The sequence below is a fragment of the Elephantulus edwardii genome, unplaced genomic scaffold (genome assembly GCF_000299155.1).
Source record: "Elephantulus edwardii isolate Elephantulus edwardi_28Jun2011 unplaced genomic scaffold, EleEdw1.0 scaffold00186, whole genome shotgun sequence".
Taxonomy (NCBI): domain Eukaryota; kingdom Metazoa; phylum Chordata; class Mammalia; order Macroscelidea; family Macroscelididae; genus Elephantulus; species Elephantulus edwardii.
In genome coordinates, this window is record NW_006399936.1 from 646,913 (window position 1) to 668,552 (window position 21,640).

At 42.2% G+C, this 21,640-nt stretch overlaps 1 protein-coding gene across 1 annotated transcript in view; it reads right to left on the reverse strand.

Annotated features, from left to right (window-relative positions):
• ZKSCAN1 (zinc finger with KRAB and SCAN domains 1) overlaps nucleotides 1–1,405 on the reverse strand; it is a 9,579-nt gene extending 8,174 nt beyond the window's left edge. Inside the window, exons 1-2 of the mRNA XM_006896496.1 lie at nucleotides 980–1,405; nucleotides 579–732 (exon numbers count right to left, since the gene is read on the reverse strand). Coding sequence (XP_006896558.1) covers nucleotides 579–732; nucleotides 980–1,405 — 580 coding nt within the window. The remainder of the gene's footprint in view (nucleotides 1–578; nucleotides 733–979) is intronic.
• Between the last annotated feature and the right edge of the window lie 20,235 nt (nucleotides 1,406–21,640).

A 21,640-nucleotide genomic window follows, 5' to 3' on the forward strand; every position in this document is an offset into this window, starting at 1 on the left:
GAGAAAACAGTGCAACAATGAATGAATGAAAACCCAAAATCTCTGTGAATGTTCATTAAAACTAATAAAATTTAATAATAATAAAGAAAATCACTTACCAAAAAGAAAAAAAAACCAACCAAAATTTTTCTTTTCATCTTTTGAACTCTTCCCTTTCAAAGAGATATTATACAGTATTTTTATGTACTTTAAATAAAATTGGTTTTAAAGATTTATGAGCCTTTTAAAGAGACTTCAAAATACACTGGAACATTTAAAAAACCAGTCTAGAAACAATACACAAACTCCTGTTAAAAATCTGCTAGATATTGAGAATGCTAACTATTCAATAAATAATGTGATGCCCACCAATATCATTAAACATACCCTATGTCCCATTTTAATAACTTAACTCCTGAGAGTGATGTTCAAGTTCTATTAACAAACACTGAGGAATAATGACAATCACATATAAGGATGCTTTTTCATCATGTGCACTCAGCAACAGAGCCAGGGGACAATCTCATCCTGGAGAGTTTAATCACACTGCAACCAATGCAAATACCTTCTTTCCCTTCAAATGAAATCTTGCTCCTTACCCCGTGATTGTAAGAGGCGGGGTTTCCGAGATGAATGTTTGAAATGTGACTGGGTGGCTTCAGGATGAAGGTCAAAGCTGGAAGACTCCTGTCCTGGATCCAGAGGCACTATCCCCCTTGCAAGCATCTCAGGTCCATGAACTTGACCTGGCACCTAGGGACAGACATGTTAGGCCTTTGAGCAAACAGCTTCTCAAAGTAGACATTAAAATGTTAAGATGACAACATAAGAATAGCAGTTGATGGTGGAAGTGTGAAAGGATAGGGAATTATATATTTTAATATACAATATTTTAATATACGACGGAAGCAGGGAGAATATACAACATTAGTCACTTTCTCCCTGTTCCAGTATCACTGTCCACAACACTGTTCACACAAGAGCTTTCCACTCTTCTTACCTGCTGTCCTGATAAATCAAGCTCCAAATCCTCCAGCAGGGTCACGGCCTCCTCTCCACTATCAGGCCGGTATTCCTGCAGCCAGACTTGGAGCTCCTTTGGCAGAATGGAAAGGAACTGCTCCAGCACCAGCAGCTCTAGGATCTGTTCCTTGGTGTTTATCTCTGGTCGGAGCCACTGATGACAGAGCTCCTTGAGCCGACTGAGAGCTTCTCGAGGTCCAAAAGTGTTCTGGTAACAGAAGTGCCTGAAGCGTTGGCGAAAGACCTCTGGGTCAGGGGGAGGTGTTTCCTGTAAGCTGGAATCCTGCCCCCACATGTGGTCTTCCTCATCTTCCTCTTCTACCTTCACTATTACTATTCCTTCTTTCTCTGGCGTGGCCTGGGGCGACAGACCTGCAGCTTCCCGAGATTCAGCAGTCATCATTCAGAATTGATCCAAAAGGGGCTGTGCTCTCCTTTCTGTCCTGGGAGATGCTTTATGATATTCTTTCCTGTGACTAATAGAAGTATAAAAACCAGAAGATTATTCCTGCTGTAAAAAGTAACCTGTACTGCTAATACGTCATACAAAGCTAGACACCAAGGTGAATCACTAAGAGTGACCCTGAATTCTAAAGAAAAGAAATTATGAGTCGTATCGCTTGCATTGTCACTTTAAATACTAAGGTTTGCAAACAGCAACAGCAAACAGTTAAGTCTACTCACAGGGTGTCTGCCCTGACTCAGAGCACCTTAGCTCCAGGCAGACAGCAGGTCCTAAAGCCATGCATTTGCAGTACATGTATTTGCCTGCTGACAGCAGTCACAGTGGTGTCCCAGGCACCAGGCTTACAGCATACACACTATCTTATTTCATTGTCACAACACTGCCAGTTAGAAAAAACTCTTAATACCATTTTATAGATGATGTAACTGAAATTTAGAAAGTTTAAGTAATGTAACTGGCATCAAGTACCTAAAGGAGTCAACATTCAAGCCAAATTTAAAGCTCTGGGACGTGCTAATGTAGCAGCTTGTCATTTTTATTACTGAGCTCTGCTGGCCTAGTGGTAAGGAGCTATGTTCCCAATCCAAAGTGAATCCACAAGTTGTTTTGCAGGAAGAAGTCTCTAAAAATCCAGTGGAGGGTCAGTCATGAGTTGGTTCTGACTCCATTGCACATAACAACATTTTATTATTATTTTTAATTTTATACTGGTTTACAAAATTCGTATACATTATTTTTCACACTGGATCTTTCCTGTTTCCTTTACCCACCCCTCCCTCCACCCATTAAATTGTGTGACCCTATGATTAAGCCTCCTTCCTCCCTTTATTTTCTTTTTAAAAATTCATCTTTATGCATGTTTTCTTACTCAAGATCAATGACTACGACCTTCAATATGCATTACATCTCAGTATCAAGAAAACAAAATTCCTTATAGGATTTGACCAACAGACAGTATCATGATAGATGAAGGAAAGACTGACATTGTCAACAACTGCATTTTACTTGGATCCACAATCAACACTCATGGCAGAAATGGTCAGGAAGTCAAAAGGCGTGTTGTGCTGGGGAAATAATAAGCTGTTAAGGGTCACTTTTAAAGTGCCAGAGAGCTAGGAAGTCAGCTTAAAGACTACAGTGCATCTGAACCACAGCATGATATTGTCAATTTCTTCCTATGCATATCAAAGGTGGACAATGATTTGTGGTGTTGATGAAGAGTACTGATTACACCATGGACTGTCAAAAGAAGAAACAAATCTGCCTTGGTGCAACGTTTGTTAGGGGCAAGATTTCATTTCACGCACTTGCTGTAGGTTGCCAGGAGGTACCAGTCCTTGGAAAAAGACCTCATCTGGGAAAAGGAGGTTAGCGAAAGAAGACGATCTTCAATGAAACACAGTGACTGTCAAAATAGGCTCCAGCATAAAGAGATTTTCAAGGTGGTGCAGGATGGAGGAAATTTCTAATCTGTGGTTCACAGGGTCACTGAGTTGTAGTCAATTAACAAAAATTCTAGATTTTTTTGGTAAGGATAAATCTTCCAAACCACTGGTGGTTGTTATGTGCTGTTGAGTCATCAGTGACTCATAGCGACCCTGTGTACAATACCTCTGAAGCCTGCCTTATTCTGAGCCAGTCTGACTCCCAACACACCTACCCCCATTGCCCTAGTCACTGTGTCAATCCACCCATTACATCTGGAGTCTTCCTTTCCTGTGCTGTCTTCCACCCTTCTGATATCCTCCAAGCATTCTCCAAGCTTCAGGGCTACAGAAAATGGAAATGTACTAGGTGAATTTTAACAGCATAATTTAATGTAGTTGGAGGAGAGGACCGAGCATGAGACATTAAGTAGAACTGACAATGCAAATTTTCCCGTTGAATTTACAAATCTTAAGCAATCAAAACCAAGTATCAAAGTGAAGTTTTAGAAACACATTTTCCAACTAGTGCTGTATCACCATGCATTAACCTAAGAGTCACAAAATCACAAAGCATTTCTCTTTTTTTTTCTTGTTGTGTACCGTCAAATCAGATCCAACTGGCACAGGAGGAGATTGCCCTTCCTTCTCCAGTGAAGCATCTGGTGGATTTCAACTGTGTGCCTTCGGGACTGCAGCAGTTTCTTGCCACTAGTGCTCCCCCCAAAGCATTTTTCTATTATTTTGTGTGTATGTACCATCAATCAGATCTGACTGGTACAGGAGAAGATTGCCCCTCCTTCTACAGCAGAGCATCTGGTGAATTCGAACCGCCTACCTCTGAGATTGCAGTGTAGCTTCTTGCCACTAGGCCACCAGAGCTCCCTTTCCACAAAGCACTTTTAATCATATTTCTCACTTAACTATTTTGATCACAGCAAAATGGTTTTAATCTCAGATTCATCAGAGGCTCAGTTGTTCTCGCTCTTGTTTTTGCTTTAATGAGAAACATAAATCTTTGTTAAAACAATTATATTAAAAACCCCCCACTATACCCAAGGTTTTATATACATTTAAAGGAGATTTGGGAAGTGAGAAAATTTCTTTGTTGTTCTTATGCACCGTCTTGTTGGAACTGACTTATAGCTGACTCTCTGGTGGGTTTTCAGAGGCAGTAAATGGCATGAGAAGAGACTGCTCATCTTCTGCAGAGCAGCTGGTGGTTCCTGGACGACTTTGGGTTGGCAGTGCAACTCCTTACAGAAGTTCTAATGTAAACATGTTGTAATTATCACCACTGAACTAATGTGAACTCTTCTGTGTCTTACCCTCTGTGTCTTTTCAACTTCAGATAAGCTTTACCTGACATCCTTCCTTACTGCTACAATTTTCCATGAATCTCTTCCATGAATATTACTCACCCTGCAAAAGGAATCAAATCACTATTTCCCAACTATGCTTTTTATTTTCACTTTTATCCTTTCCTCAGACTCAATGTCTGGGATTTCTTTTCCAATTCTGCCTTTCCAAATTCTACTTAGCCTCCAGAGTGAAATTTAAATGTCACTTGCCCCTTAATGTTTACTATGTGCTTTCTAGGTACCAGGTATTATAGTACTATAACCTTCTTAGGAAGTAAGTGCTACTGTCATTCTCCTAATGAAAACTGAGGTTTACTGACATCAAATAGCTTTCTCAACTCACAAAACAAGTACATGATAGAAGTAGGATTTAATATTAAGTCTGTGAGACTCCTTACATGCAAGTCTTTTTAACCACCATACACACTCATTCTGTAGCCAACGCATGCGGTACGGAAAGGGTTCCTCACATACAGATTCTTTTTAAAATGAAGACCTATTAAAGCTGACATGTCAGGCAGGCCTGCAGCCTCATGTGCTAACCAGCATTTTCACCGGAGAGCTGGATGACTGTGAAAGTGAGGACACACAGCAGGAGCTGCAAATTGAGATCATCTAAAACTTAAAATAGGCGAGATTTTCAAAGAGGATAACTGGATAGAACTAGCATGGAAGCTAGTCTCACATTACAAATCCACTTCCGGGAACATTTTATTCTGTCTCAGCTACATTGTGGAGAACTCAGAAAAAAGGCACTTTGATGTATGCCCAGACTTAGATGCTCCGTGAGTCAGTAGGAATCAACAGGAAGATGAAATGAGACCCAAAGAGAGGAATGAATGTTGGGCTACTAACCAAAAGATGGATGGTTTGAATTTATCTGTGGATCCAGAGGAAAAAGAGGCTCCTGTTAAAATTTACTCAGAAATCTGATGGAGGGTCACTATGAGTTGGACTTAACTGTGGATGTACAGAAAGAGCTACTTATGAAGGCTTGTTGGTGTAGTGGTTAAGTACTCTGGCTGCAAACTGAGAGGCTGGCAGGTTTGAACTCCCCACCTACTACACGGACTCAAAGAAAATAGCAGTCTTCTGTAATGATCACCATCCTGGAAACCCTACAAAGCAGTTCTAGTCTGTCCTATAGGGTCACTATGACTGACTCTACAGCAATGGGCTTTAATAAGAAGCTACTGTATTTTTCAAGAAATTTAAGATGTCTAACTGAAATTTTTTATTTTCAGTCTGCTTAAAAAATTAAGCAATGGGAGAAATCATGTACATGGAAGCCGCAGGGACATCTGAACTCTAGTCTTCTACAAATAAGTCTCACATTCCTGAGGTTATTTAATCTCTCTGGCCCTGGATGCCTTTATCTGTCACACTGAGGATGGGGTGGGGAGGAGATTGAGGCTGGATTGGAGGGGTTATGAAACTACCCCTAGGTTCCCTTTAAGCTGAAAAACAGAAAGCATTCTGACATTGGATCAGTTTTAGATAAGATTATCCCCAGCAACCACTCCTCATCAAGAATAAATACAAATGATTTTCTTACAGAAAGGGCTTAGAGTTACAAGCTCAGTTTATTCCAAGGACTATTTTCTCTTCCAACACCTCTAACAGGTACTTCCAACAGTACCTCTCCCAAAGTGTGACAGGGCAAGTTTAATGAACTCATAGCACTGCAACTTTTTAAAAAACAGAGCTATAAAATGTTTTAAAGCCTAAAATGGATTTTTTAAAAGCTATCTTTAGAAGACACCTACCTATCTAAAGAATACTGGTACTGCCTAGGAATGAAAAGGTAAGATAAAACATAACTAATATCAGTACTTAGATGCAATATAAAATGTGAGACTTTCAAAACTCATGATGGGAAGAAAGTGGGTGAAATGATGAATAAGAACATGGTAATACAGAGTCAATACAAAACTGGAGTAACATTCTGGGGCAAATTCTTATTTTGGATGCCTGGGCATTAAAGCTATTTCTGCACATTAGGCTAGCATACAGTACACAGAACTTTGCTGCAGGTTACAATGACTTCTACCACAATTCAAGTCTACAAGTATTTACTGAAGGCCTCCAATCCGCCTAGCACTGGCCTGTACAATAAATGCTTTCTTTGGTCGCAGGCCATGAAACAACCACTCTTGTTAAAATCAAAGCATCTTACTGTGTCCTGGAGATACTGCAGGGAGGGGGTTGGGGGTAGTATAATGTGGGGCAAAACTGCAGCTAAATTTTTCAATGACATCGACCAAATCAAGTACTTTCAAAGTCTAAAGGGCTTTTTGAGAAAAATCTAGTTAATTGTATTGATGATTATCCAAGTTTACCCAGCTAGTGAGCAAGTCTCCTAAGTGCCCATACAATTTCACGCACTCCAAGAAAAACAGATGAACCAATAAAAATTGGGAATGGGGGAATCCAACTAATCTCCCAGATAGCTTTAAAAAAATTTTTTTTTCATAAAGTGGAAAAAAGAGAATTAGATGTATATAACTTTTACTGCATCTGAATCACAATGACCAGGGTTCATATATTCTTTAATCACCGTTCAGTGGTGGAGGTGGGGCAAAGCAGGAGATCAAAATACATATGCGGCATCATAAAACGTGTCATCTCAGAGCTCTTTTTGCATTTACACCTAGAGGTGCCGAAGGAACCGCAGGCTGGGGGGAATCTCTCACGGGAATCAAAGCAAATAGCGACAAGAGCAGAAAAACAGGGTCGCTCACTTAGAAACGTCAAACGATTCTGAAGGCACTGCGGGCGAGAATTCCAGGTCTCCCGCGGCACCCCGTCCCAGGCTGGCCACTAAATCCTCGCTCACGACCCGTGGGGCCTCGGGGGTGGGGCGAGGATGTCCAGAGGCAGGAGACGCTTCTCACAGCCCGGCACGGCAGGGGGCGGGGGCGGGGGCAGGGGCTCTCTTCACAAGCCGGGGATGGGACCCCGGGCAGCAGCTGCACAGCCCACCCTCACGCAACACCCGTGCACCCGCCTGGCCTCCCCCGAGGCCAGACCCAAGTCTCACCGTGAGCCCCGGGAGCGGCCTGGGGGAGCTGGGCGAGAAAAGGGAGCTGACTTTTGGGTTGAGGCCGGCCGAAGGGCGCTGCACACAGACCTAGGCCCTCCCGACGCTTCGACACAGACACAATGAGTCACAAAGACCGGAAGTATGTCAGAGCTTCGCCTTCCGGGACTGTGCGGTGCTTCCGGGATCGCTCTAGGACCGCAGGAGGACTTTAGATCTCGGTGCCCTAACCCCGAGTCTCCGCCGCTGACCTTGAGTGGTCAATGATCCTGCTCTGATCTTTGCTGACCTCAGTTTGTAGGCGCTGAAAAAATGAGAGGGAAGGCTTAGGTTTTTATCGGAAACAAGTAAATGCTCCAGTTCAGCCTCCAGCCCCTATGACGATTTGATTTCCAACTGTCCTTGTAGTAATTATAGTAATTATCCGGCAATAATGGTACTCAGTAATTGTATGTCTGTGGCAGAAGAACTTAAACAAGCCTGTCGACAGAGGAAGATCAAAGTGAAGCCAGAGTGGTGGGTTTCTCAAAATTTCACTGGTTGCTTCTCCTGAGACCCTGGAGATTTCTGCCAATTGAGTGGGTGGTATTTTCAAACACTTGCCTGTGGACAAAGGATGGCCTTCTACAAAGAGGACAGTTACAAGTTTTTGCATTGTGCTGAGGTGGCTTATGCTATTATAGCTGTTTAAAGGGTATTTGCTGAGTCATAACAGGCACTTTTACTTTCAGAGTGCTTTTACACCTGCAACAATTATGGCATTTATGTTGAACCCGTAGATTAAAGCAGGAATAACTTTGCACCTTCTTTGAAGGGCTTGTCCTCATCGCATGACTTGAACCTACCTGTTGCAAGAAAAGGTCTGGCATATGCTTACCTTAAGATTCAGCAGGGAAATAAATATATGAGTCATAACAAGTCCAGGGTACAGAGAACAGCTCTGTATGGTTTTCTAGGCAAATCATGAGGTCTTTCTCCCACGGAGTCTCACTGCCAATCTTTCCGTTAACACTCGACCATTTAATTGTTCATACAGGTCTCCTTCATTGAGACTACAGCCAAGAAAATCCTGTGGACAGTTCTACCCTGTAACCTATGGGGTTACCCAGAATTGGAATTAACTCCTCAGTAATGGGTTAGGCTTTTAAAAAAAGTCTTAAAAGGGTAACTAGGAGACTTTAGTGGATAAATATGTTCTAAATTTCAATGCAAATACATGTTAACCGTTGACTTTAGTAGGTTGGTTGCGTGACTCCTCAGACTTGAAAAGTTAGGAAAATATTTGAAGACTAAAAAGCTATTCCAGCATCATTGAAAACATTTGCACAATGAAGGAAAATTAGCCTCTATAACTCCCTATTTTGGGAGTACCATGATAGAGAAGAGATTGAGATTCGGTTGCTTATGGATGCAAACTATCACATCTCTTTTCTGCTTAACCACTGGTAGGTTTGAATTGTAGACCCAGTCGTTAGCAGCCTTAACCTCTGACTCCTGCATCACCAGGCTTCCTTCATATAAGACATTTATATATACATATGTAGAAGGCTCCTGTGGCTGAGTTGTAAGGAATTGCGCTGCCAACCTAAAGACAAATGGTTCAAATCTACCAGTTGCTCTTTGGGAGACAGATGGGCAATCCTCTCCCTTGTGATTTACAGCCTCTGAAAAACTGCTAGAGGGTCAAATAGAAGTCAATTCTGACTTGACTGTACATGGCAACAAATATATACATATATATAGTATATGTATGTGTGTGTACTCAACCACCAGGCCAACTGACTGGAAGAGATCATATTTGTTCCCATTCCAAAAGAAGGTGACCTGACAGAGTGTGGAAATTATCAGGCAATATCATTAATATCACATGCAAGCAAGATCCTGCTGAAAATTATCCAAAAACGACTGGAACAGCACATCAACAGAGAACTGGCAGATGTGGAGGCTGGGTTTAAAAGAGGCCGTGGCCCTAAGATATTATAGCCAATGTTAGATGGATCTTAGCTGAAAGCAGAGTGCCAGAGGAATGTCTATCTGTGTTTCATTAACTATGCAAAGGGGTTCGACTGTGTGTGTATCACAACAAACTGTGGCTGACTCTGAGAAGAACGGGAATCCCAGAACATTAAATTGTGCTTACGTGAAACCTATACTTGGACCAGGAGGCAGCCATCAAAACAGCAAGGAAACACTGCATGGTTCAAAATCAGAAAAGTTGCATGCCAGGGATGCATATTATCTCTATTCCTTTTCTATCTATACACGGAACAGATCATCTGGGAGGCTGGGCTCTATGAGAAAGAATGCATTACCAGGATTGGAAGAAGACTCATCAACAACCTGCATTATGCAGATGACACAACCTTGCTTGCCAAAACTGAGGGGGACCTGAGGCATTTGCTGCAGAAGATCAAGGACTGCAGTCCTCCCTGTAGATTGAAACTCAACATCAAGAAAACAAAGCTTCTTACAACTGGGCTGATTGGCAGCATCAATTCTTCTTTGGTCACATTCATATACTGAGGACATTCAGAGGCATAGGAAGGCAATAGCTGTGACTTGTTAAGACGTATTCTCTACTGGAGATATGGTACCTGTGAGCTGTATGGCAGGTGAGAACTTAAGCAAAATCAGGACTCAGCCAGTATCAAAAAAGTAGGGCATCAAACAGTGGTGGAAGTACAGAATTAGGCAGAGTAGCCAGCGAGTTCTGCCAGACTAGACAAGAGACTGTCCTCTGTGGAACTGTCTACTCTATAGATGACTTAAGAGAATACCTTTGAGGGGGGATTGTATAACAATGAAAGAATTATTTTTTTTTTTCTTTTCAAAGAGAAAAGTGAACTGGGGGAAGGGTGGATAGGGAGGAAAATGTGCAATAATGAATGAATGAATGGGGAAAAATTAAATGGGAAGAATATACTGTAAAAAATATATATGTTGCATTAAAAAACACACAAAAAGAGATTGCCTAATCTCCTCTTCCCACATGCTAAAAAAATACACTTAATGAGAGTAAAAAGGAAAATAAAATGGAGCTTAGGTTTAAGTTCCAATTTGAGACATATCACATCATCAAGCAAAAGCCACCAATACATAAAGGTCTGGAAAATTTTACTCTATGAGTGGCATCAAGGTAGACTTAATGCTACTTTAGGAAGGCAGATCTGCTCTAGTTGTATTTTGAGTGCCAACGTGTGAGGCCATCTCCCAGTGTTGTATCAGGCAACGTTCTGCTGCTAGCCATGCTTCGCTGCTGCTTCATTGACCGATTATTTCAAAAGTAACTGCTGCTTCCTAGTCTCTTTTATTCTGGAGGTTCTGCTGAAATTGGTTCACCATGACTGCCTCTTGCTGGTGTTTTTAATGCCCGCCACATAGCTTTCAGCATCACAGCTACACAGAAGCTACCAGTGCATGACAAACTAACAGAAATGTGGTGGGTGAGTGAATAACAGACGGGCAAGAGCAGAGGTGGAATAGAAAGTGCTGCTCCTGCTTCCAAGCTTGTTTTAATCGGGGAGTTTCACCCAACACTGTACACCATGTGTAACCAACCATTAACGCATTTGACACATCTGCATCACAGTGTTCAGCCTCACAGAAACCACTAGTTACTGCTGTACGGCAAGTGGACACAACAACGCTCTATGACCTCGAGGAATGTTTGAACAAAAACAATGAAAAACTGTGACCCGAGAGCCCTAGGTATCTTACCATTATCTGGCACACCCAAATGCTGGCAAACTCTGGACCAGACACCCCCAGCTCATCTGGCAAGTCTGCTCTGCCAACCCCCACTTGGGGCAAATAGAACGCCACAAGCACCTGGATCCATCCCTCCATACCTGCGGCTCCTCAGGAAGCCTGAGGCCACGTGCACCTGACACTAAGCCTCCCAGTATCAGCTCAGGGAAGGCAAATATAAAATTTTCTTAATCTCTCTAGAAGCTTGCACATTGTCCAGTCCTGGTCTAACTTTTCCTTAATAAGGCATAGTACAACCTCTTTTGCTAGGGTCCCTTGGTTGGGGCTCAAATCCAGTTAACCCTCCTCAGGTTCCACTTGATTTGTGGGAAACGCCAGCCATCCTTGGTGTGCTTTCTTCATGACATATCTGTTTGTTCTTTTTTGCAGTCCATGAACTATTCAATATTCTTTCAACACCGCAACTCCAAGGCATTGATTTTTGTCCTGTCATACTTAACCATCGTCCAGCTCTCAGATGCATAGCAAATCAGGCTCACCTTATAGGTTAAAGTAATTTAGCCTGAGCAATGGAATTAGAAATAAGGGACAGAACATGGAGGGATAAATAGGAAATGTCACCTGCTGTATGGGTTTAGTGCTTTGAGTTTTAAAAGGGAAGATTAAGAACTTGGAAGAAATAGCTAGGGCAAGAATAGAAATGTGGGCCTTGACTTCTGGTCAGTCTGTAAAGGTTTGAATGCAGTAAATCCAGGAGGAGACAGAAGCAAAAGAACTAGGAAGAAAGGGAGTCTGTAGCTCCCCTTGCTTCCACTATTCCAGCAAGTGATCTAACATTTGTCTCATGTGGTTTTCTCTAGGTTGGTCCATAGGATTTCCACTTGAACTTGACTTGGAGCACAGTGAATGCTCTACTGTTTATCCTCCTTGACAGACAGCCTTGGCACTGTGCTCTGTGGCTTTTTCCCAGAAGCCATTTGCAAGTCAGTTGCATATTGTAACAAGCTGTCTGCACACCTCATTTTACCTTCTAAAAATTAGGTGCTCTAGAAAGAGGAAGGCGTAAGAGAGAACAAAACAGGAAGAACATAAAATTTGGAGTCAGTCCCTCCTGACTTCTGCCTCTTGTTGGCAGTGTGATGTTGTGGAAGTCACAAATCCTTATACGTGCCATGTTGTTGTTGTTGTGGTGCACCGTAGAGTTGGAACCAACCCATCGCTGACCCTTCAGTGGTTTTCAGAGGCAAATGCCCATCTTTCTCTTGTGGAGCAGCTGGTGGATTTGAACCACTTACCTTTGCATTGGAGGCGCAATTCCTTACCACCAAGCCCTCTGTAGGATAAGGAGATGGTAATGCCTTATAAAGTACAGAGTACCTCATTGGCACCAATCGCTGACATTCTCTAAATGAATAAAACTGCATTTCTCACTATTTTGCAAAATAGAACTAAGAGTGATGTCTTGTAAATGAATATGGTTTCAATTTGAATGAAAGGGAAACCCCCCACCCCACCTCAACAAACAAACAAACAAAAAACCAATGCTTTAAGAAATTTTACCAAATTGTCAAAATTAGTCCTACCATCTGAAGAGCATCTCAGACACAATGTTGTCTGTCCCCACAGGTCCTGGCACAGAGAGCCTGACCTTTAAATGCTCCTCTGCTCAGCCAGAGAACAGCCACATGCCTGCTGCCAGCGCCCGCCCTGTGCAAACATCTCTCCAGCCAAGTAAACAGGCCTCCCTGTGTAAAACCTCCTCCGTCCTGCCTCCAAACCGCGTAGCCTAGAAACAAGGAGGCTGGGCTCAAGGCTCTGAACTTTGGTTATGCTTTTAATCTGGGCCCCAAGCCACAGAGTCATCCATCTTGGCTCCTTCTCTCCTTATGTAAACAGATCTGGCAGCCAATGCGGGTCCGGGTATAGCTCTTACTGCTTTCAGGGTAAACATTGTACAAAGAATGTTTTTACTGTCGAGATAGAATGGCTCAACCCAGGAGAAGAGAGTTCAAATGAAGAAGGGGGCAGGGGAGGAGTGATGGAGGTAGCAAAGGGGTGGTCCCCTAATATGGTAAGGTGAATGGCAAGACTTTGTCTTATCTCCTTCGCAGGTGTTATCAGGGTTCTCATGCATGCTAAACAAGAATGTCCGTGGAAAAGGAGGATATGTATAAGGAGGCGGACTGATACAGTGGGTGCAATGATGAGTGTAAGCTGAGCAGTGATGGAGAAGGTGGGTGGGACTATGCAATGTCCTGATGGTGTGCACAGCGTTGTTACGAGCTACAACCGACTAGATGGCACCTAACAACAACAACAACAACAACAACAACATCATCATGCACAACCAAGCAGGACCTGGTCAGCTTTGCCCAGTGTCCGGTCACTGGAATATGAGGTCTGTCACCTGCAGCAGCAACCAAGGGAAGTGATGTTTGAAAAGTGGCAACAAACTTGGTACCTTACAACCCTCTCAGCCCCTCAGAGTGGTGGGGGCGTGGGGATCTGGCCCCTTCTCCTCCCTTAGCATTTCAGATGCGAGAAAAAGGAACTAAATAAAGCCTCTCTTCAAGCAGTGTAGGGTAGGGGAAAGAACAGAGGCTGGAGTGTGTGCGCGCGCGTATATTTGTACACATTTTCCTCTGTGTACGCATGCACAAAGTGAATATTTCCTTGAAAACAGGAACTGGGTTATAGGTCCTATACATTTTGCCTCTCATGCACAAAGGGAAGTCATATATTTGAAGAAAGAAGTAGGTCAGAGTTTATGTTCTTCAGAGAGAACCTGTTGACAGATGGGCTGGGTCATCAGGAGACTGGAATTAATGATTGGCCTTTCCAGAAGAGTCAACACTTCAATCTCTTGGAATGCACAAAGTGCTACACCTATTGATGGTTTGTTTAGCTAGTACACCAACCACTATTTCCGCCGCCCTCCCGATTTCTTATTCTGGGAGTAAAGTGGGTGTAGGGGCTGCATGCTAAATCATCATGAAATGTGGATGAAATGCAGGCTTATACCAGCAGCAGTGATAATTAATAGGTCTGTGGTCATCACTGTTTTATCAAGTGTTTCATGAGTGCAAGCAATTGTAAGTGTGAATTATTTTCAGAAATTCTTGGGAGTTATGGAATGTACATTTTATTCCCTGACTCCTATCTCCCTGTCTGTCTCTGATCTCTCTAATCAAGTTACTGTACGGCCTTAATGTATTAATTTCCTGTAAACTAACTAATGTGTTGGTAACCAGCCATTCATAGTGTTCCTTTAGAGTAATTTTTATTTCTACAATTTCAGATGTTTGCATTTTTTCCTCTTTGTTAATCTAGCTAAAAGTTTGTCGATTTCGTTGACCTTAAAAAAAAAACAACACCAAAACAAGTAATAAACCTCTGATTTTGTGGATTCCCTATTGTTTCTTTCACCTCTATTTAAATTATTTTCTGCTCTCTGCTCTAAAGGTTTCCCATTCTTCCAGTAACTCTGGGCTTTTGTCTTCTTTTTTAAAGTTCTCAAGTTACAGTGGTAAACTATTACTTTGAAATGTTCTTCTTAAAATGTATGTCTTTGTTATTTCTGTGATATTCGTGATGGAAGAGGCTGTAAGTTTTAAGGGAGGAAACGGCTCCAGTTTCCCTCCATGGAGTGGGCTGATGGATCAGCAGCCCAGCACTTTATGTACTGAGTCACCAGAGTGCTTTGGCAGTATGCGATTTTCAGTTTTCTCCCTGTTACTGATTCTTTGATTTGAATTTGTATGCTAATGTTCAGACTTAGGGGAGTTTAAAAAGACTCAGGATGGGAGTGGGAGAAGGAGATCTGAGAGATTAGTGAGAACAAAGGAGAGGAGGGAGGGGTAAAAGAATGGAAGAAAGAAAGAGGAAAAGAGATATAAGAGTGGAAACAAAATTCAGAGAGAAAAGTAGATGTCAAGTTGCTGGTTTTCAAAGAACACGAATGGTGATTAAGCCAAAGACAATAGGCTTCCTCTGTGTTAGATAGAAAAGTGACAGAGAGACAGAAACAGGGAGGAAGGGAGAGATTGGGGGGGGGGAAGAGAGAAGGAGGGGGAGAGAGAGAGAGAAGGCGGGGAGAAGCTGGTCCCAAGAAACAAGCAGGCTTTCTTAAGTGGTCAGAGAGAGATGCCAGATTATCGCTTGCTGAGATCAGAACGGCATGCAGGCAGACAAAAGCAGTTTCCTTCTATATCCTTTTATAGGGGCTGTTAGGGAGATTTAGAGGGGATGACAGTTTGCTCAGGAATTTGGTGGCCAGAGGTTCTGTCAGGATGTGGTCAGGCCTAGGGCCTTGTAAGGATTGGGTTAGCTAGTTACTTTATCAGGATATGGTCAGGCTTTATCAAGACATTGTCAGGCCTCCTCAAGGAATGGCCAGGCCTGGGGGTGGGGGTGGGGTCAGGACTGAGGGGGGTGGAGACATTCTTCCTCTACTCTAGAAGCTTAAAAAGGCAAGCACACAGATTCTTCCCTAAATCTTCTGGAAGGAACACTGTTTACTAGCACCCTGTTTCCAACCTGGTGACGCTACTGCACGTATCTGCTTCCCAGAAAGGTAAGACAATAAATTTTTATCTTTTTTTTTTTTTTTAAATGTTCGTGGAGATTTCCAGTCTGGGCTGCCCTCTTGAGTTCAAAATTGAAAAACTTACCAATGAGTCGTTTCCATCGCTCTGTGCTCTAGGTCTTTTTTTAGGTCGAAAGCAACTGCCAGGGGAGAAATTGGTTTCTCTGGATCCTTGTAGACCATATTCCTTGCAAGATCTTAAAACATAACGTCACAGTATTATATTTCCTTACGTGGCTAATGGAACAGAACAGCTCTTAAAATTTAGGAAAAGCTCTGCCTTGGGCTGTAGGCTTATTCGCAGGTGCAAATTATTACCATAAGAGGGCGCTGCGTATCCAGCTAACGGTCTCAAAATCTCTCCTAGCAGCTCCAAGAATCCCTGAAGTTCTCTCTCCTGAGCCGCAGTGATGAGTGCCACCCCATCCATCATCTCTCTGCGTCTTCTCCTGAGACTTTCAGCATCAAGAGGTTCCTGGCCAAGAAACAAAAGCAGAACCGTCCCATTCTTTGATAGATTAGAATGAAAACTGGCAATAAAGCCAGGTGCAACTTCAAGAGGAGATGCTGGAAAAGAACCAAGCTGGGACTCTATGGAGTCGCACACCTGATGACATAAATAATAAACCCAGATTCATTAGTATCGCACCAAGTCAAGCTGACTGATACGCCACCATGTAAAGATTAAAATTATGTCATAATCTGATCACTTCCTAAGGACATCACTATGCACCCGTATTCAGATGCACTAGTAGATGTTGAGTGACCTAGAGTGTAAAAAAGGAAAGAATCCATGGAGTTGTCGGAGAGCTTTGGCAGGGGAGGAAGACTTTCCTCTTTCAGTTATATTTGTTTGTCCCTTTATATTTCATTATAAGTCATGCTGTTTGCCAATAGTCTCCCCAGTCAAATCTGAGTTGGGGAAAGGCAGGTTCCGAAACTTCTCAGTAGTAACTTTCACAAACAAGGTTTTGAGATGAAGTCTCATCATCCTCGTTTCTAGGTATCTCCCTCATTGCACTTTGTCCATGGCAAATTTGTTTGTTCTTTTGAATGTCCATGGTATATTCAACGCTCTTTGCCAACACCGCAATTCAAAGGCATTATTTTTTTACCTTCTCCATTTTTCAACTGTCATATGCATGTGAAGCAGTGGGAAGTACCTTGGCTTGATCCAGGTCCACTTTAGTCTTTTTTTTCTTCTTCTAAAGATAGTTTTTTTCTTCTTTTTTTAAATTGAGATGTTAATGAAAGTTTATAAAGAACTTGGGTTTCCAATTGTTCATTGTTGCATCGCTTTTTTTCTTTGGGGAAAAAAGTTCTTCCATTGATATACAGTCCCCCCAACCTGACCACTTTACTATGCAGCTCTTATTCTGGACTCTTGTCATGCCAGTACTACATAATCATGTATTTCTTTATACAGTTTTCTCCCTCGTCTGTTTCAATGCCGTGTACTTTACCTAGCCCCTCTTTTCTTAGTTTCCTCCCAGCCCCCATGCCAGTCCTGTTTTATAACAGTGGCACTATGTCATATTTGTCTTTTTGTGACTGAGATATTTCACTGAGCATAATGTCCTTTAGGGTCACCCATTTTGTATAATTCATGAGTTCCTTGTTTTTCAATGCAGCATAGTATTCCATTGTGTGGATATACCACAGTTTCTCTATCCATTTGCTTGTTGATGGGCACTTGGGTTGTTTCCAACTCTTTGCTATTGTGAACAGAGCCATGATAAACATAGGTGGGCATCACCTTAGTCTTTAAGATCCTTGCTCTTTAGGATTTCAAAGAGGTTTAAACAGCATATTTCCCCCAATGCAACACATCTTTTGATTTCTTGACTGCTTCTTCTATGTGCATTGATTGTGGATTCAAGTAAAATGAAGTAATTGATTGTTAGGGCCATGGAGCTGCTCTCAACTCCCTTTCCCTAGAACAGCCACATAAATGATCAAAGCAGCAGCTGCAACTCTCTTTGTCAGGGCTGCAAAACTATTTCATCTCCCTTTCCCAGAACCCTCGACCTGCTCCCTTATCTTGTACCAAGCAGCTGTGTACATCCTAATTCCTAAATTTCCTTGTAAAACAATACATAAAACTCAGAGCCAGCCTGGCAGTTTCACCTCAATAAACTGTCTTTCTTGGCCTGAATTGGGTTCTGTCCTTCCTTGGCGACCTTACATTGATAACTTCAATCTCTGTCTACCATGATGTTGCCTATTAGTCCATCTGAGAGGATTCAGAAGAGGCTATAGAATGAGGAATATCATGGCTGATGTCAGATAGATCTTAGCCACAAGCAGAAAATACTAGAAAGATTTTTACTTATATTTTATTGACTATCCAGACATTTGTTGTATGGATCATAATAAATTATAGATAACATTGAGGAGAATGAGAATTCCAAAACACGTAATAGTGCTTGTAGACCAAGGCACAGTCATTTGAATAGAACAAGGGATACTCCATACCAGTTCGATCTGTATACTGAGTAAATAATTTAAGAAGTTGGATTATTTAAAGAAGAGCAAGTCAGTTCCTACCAACATCCATTCGTGCTCCTTTCTTTCTTGTCTTTATAAGGACCTTTTGCTTTCTTCGTGGATGATATCCTTGATACCATCCCACCCCTGGTCTGGCAGCCAGTCGTTAGGGTTCACTGCACCAAACCTGTTCTTTTTTTCTTAAATTAATTTTCATGAACGTTTACAGAGAGTTTGGATTTCCATCCATTCATTGTTGCACTTTTCTCCCTACCCAACCTCCCCTCGAAACCTGTTCTTGAGATGGCTTTTACATTCGGGTGGGATAAATGAAAGGTTGTATTTTGGTTCTTTTGGACTTGTTTTAATTTTCTTCAACTTGTTTTCAGTTTGAATTTGTGTGTGACTAATTGATGGTCTGTTCCACAGTTGGCCCCTTGCCTTCTTTTAACTGTTGATACTGAATTTCTCCACTATCTCCTTCCACAGATGTAGTCCATCTGATTCCTGTATCTTCCAGCAGGTGAGGTCTGTGTGTATAGTCACATTTATGCTTTATTTTTTTTAAAAGGTAAAGATAGATTAATCTTTGTTTTGTCCCAATTCAATACATGAACCAGTTGTCACCCCACAGACTCTCTCCACCACCACATAGATGCCCCATTGAAAAGATTAGGGAGCTCAGTTTGATTCTTCATCTTTGCATTTGAAGCTCAAAGTTCCAAAGTTGTTGTTAATATCTGCAGGGTTAGCTTAAAAATTGGTTTTTCTAGCCATCATGTTAACAGCCTTCTGGTCTCCAGCAGCCTTAACTAAAGAATGAACCCATGAACCAAACAAGCTGGGGTAGGAAAGAGCTCAAGTCAAGTTTATCGAAGCAATTAGAGAATGAAACTCTCACATGTGCGAGAATGGCTTCTGAAGGAGGGTGCTGCTGGGCTGCTAGTGTGTAGGGATTTTGTAGGGTTAGGAAACCTGTGTTAATTTAGTTCTGAGAGGAGCCAGTGTGCACTTTGGAGGCAAAGATGACAAGGCTTCATCTCACGTACTTTGGGGCATGTTGCTAGGAGAGGCTATTCCTTGGACATCATGTTTGGGGAAGTGGAGGGTTAGTAAAAGAGAATGAGACCCTCAGCCAGTTGGATTGACACAGTGACCACAGCAATGAGCTCAAGTGTGTCAGAGATGGTGAGGATGGCACAGGATAGGACAGGGGTCAGATTCTGTTGTTCAGAGGGTCGCTATGGGTCCTTCTAGACTTGATGGTACCTAACAACAACAACAACAACAACAACAACAACAACAACTCTACGGTTAGTTCTTTTGAATTTTTTTTCTTCTTAGTTCTTTTGAATGTTGACTTTGCCTCTGGCTTATCACTGGTGTTGGCACACGGCTTTCGCTGTCATTTCCAGTCACTGGAGTTGGCACATAGACTGGCTTTCCCGCTACCAATTACAGGAGTTGGCACGTCAGCTTCTTTGCTGTTTCTAATCACACAGGTTGGCACGCAGACTTTCTCGGCTGTTTTCTGGTGACAGTGCTGGCCAATCAACCGCTGGTGTGTGATACCTCCTTGTAGACAGGATGTGGGTGAAATGCCTCTGCCTGTGTAGGGACCCACAAGCCCCCTTCTTGTCTTCACTGACCCTTTTCTCAGCTTCCTCCTTAACTTCCCTGTGCCTTTCACGTGTGACCTTCCCCTCGTGACAGTCAATCAGGAGCAACCAATCTTTCTGCCTCTTCTTGGCAAGGTTTCTCAGGCTTTCTTCCACATCTGCTGTGAAATCTGAACCCCTACAGGATGTTTTCTCTGGATGTGAGTGTCTCTGTGCGGTTCTCTTTCTCTTCGACACTGTGCCAGGACTTGGGTCCTCCAAGGTTTCCTCCCCCTCATGCACTGTGACCAGTCCTCTGCAGACACAGATGAACCCAGAGCTCGCATTACAATCTGCCTTAGAGTCTTCCTTGTTCATATTGACTTTCAGGTTTCTTATTGATCTGAAAATTTTATCTTGTCATATGTTAACTTTTTTTTTCTAAATTTCATAGTATGATGTTTTCAAATATCCATTGCTATATACTTTAGTAGTTAACATTTGATTTTTCTCCTCAACATCCCTCTCAATTTTCAGTAAAATTTTGCTTCAGGGGAACGGGAGGTGGGTTTTCTGTAGACTAGGGAGCTCTGGTGGCCTAGTGGAAAGAAGCTGACCAGTCTCCTCCCAAACAATTAACTTACTCTGAAAACCTGCTGGAGGGTCCGCTATGGGTGGTTTCTAACTAGAACGGTATGCAGCAGCAACAACAACAACAATGAAGTTGTTTCTGAGCTTTGATTTTAAACTGGAGTCAAAGCTCACACATAGGCACACAACACAGAGAAAGCATTGCTTTCAGATTTATCCTTTCCTGAAAGAGAAGACTGTAATCCCAGAACATTCAAATTTGGAAACGATTGCCTTAAAGGAGGCCATTTATAGGATTGACTTTAGAGTAACCCAGTGTTGAGTGGCTGAAGATAGGATGTAAAGAAAATTCTTGGCATGTGAGAAGACACACAGAGTCATGGATGGATGAAAGGGGATGAGAGGAAAGTGAATGAGGAAATGTAAGAGTTCTGCTGTTTCATTTAAACCTGTGGATGGTGATGAATGACTCCATTAAAACAAAAGAAAACAAACCACATTCACTGGATTTGGAAAGAATCCATTAGAAAACATTAAAATAATCCCTGCTTCTGTGGGACTATGCATGAGGAGGCTGATATAAGGTTCCAGGGCCAACCTGGGGCAGGAAAGGTCAAGTAACTGAGACAGAGTGATGTCTCCCTGAGGGAGAGGGATAGTGCTAAGAGGAAGAGGCTTGAGTTTGTAATGAAGAAGGTGCAGAGTTCTAGGACCCCCAACCAGAAGAGCAGGGGCCACATTCGGGACATTAGCAGTGGACACATGAAAGGACAAAGAGACTAGGGACTCAAATCATTCTTTAGAGGCTACACCTAGACTTCACACATCATTTTAGGAGGACAAGGGTGGGAGATAAAGCCTGGTCAAAGGAAAAACATGGACATTTGAGAAATTTTTTTGGTATGTCAGACAGTATTTAAAAAGGAAGAAAGCGTGGAGATAAATTATTAGCAAATATTTGTGTTTTCTGTGTTGATTGTTAGTGGGAGTCTAAGAGAAATATGAGTTTGGTGATGTAAAATGAGAAGAGGAGCTTTATCTTCCACATGTGAATCAGTGTAAGTTATTGACCCTTTGGTAATGCTGACTGTGTTTTGACTATAATTCCTGGATGGACTTTGATGGCACATTCTCCGTTCCCCCTCCCCTGATTTTTATTCATCTGAGAATTTTAATATTTTGGGGGCAGAACAAATGATAAAATCCACGTGCATTTTTACAGCACTTTGCTTTTTTTTTAAAGTAAGTGAAAACTTACCAAATAAATTGATTTTTTTCACTCAACCATTTGTACACATTTTGGTTTCTCACATTTATTATAATATCCACAGTGTAATCACACTCTTCCTGCTTCTTCTGTGTGCAGCTCATCTCCATG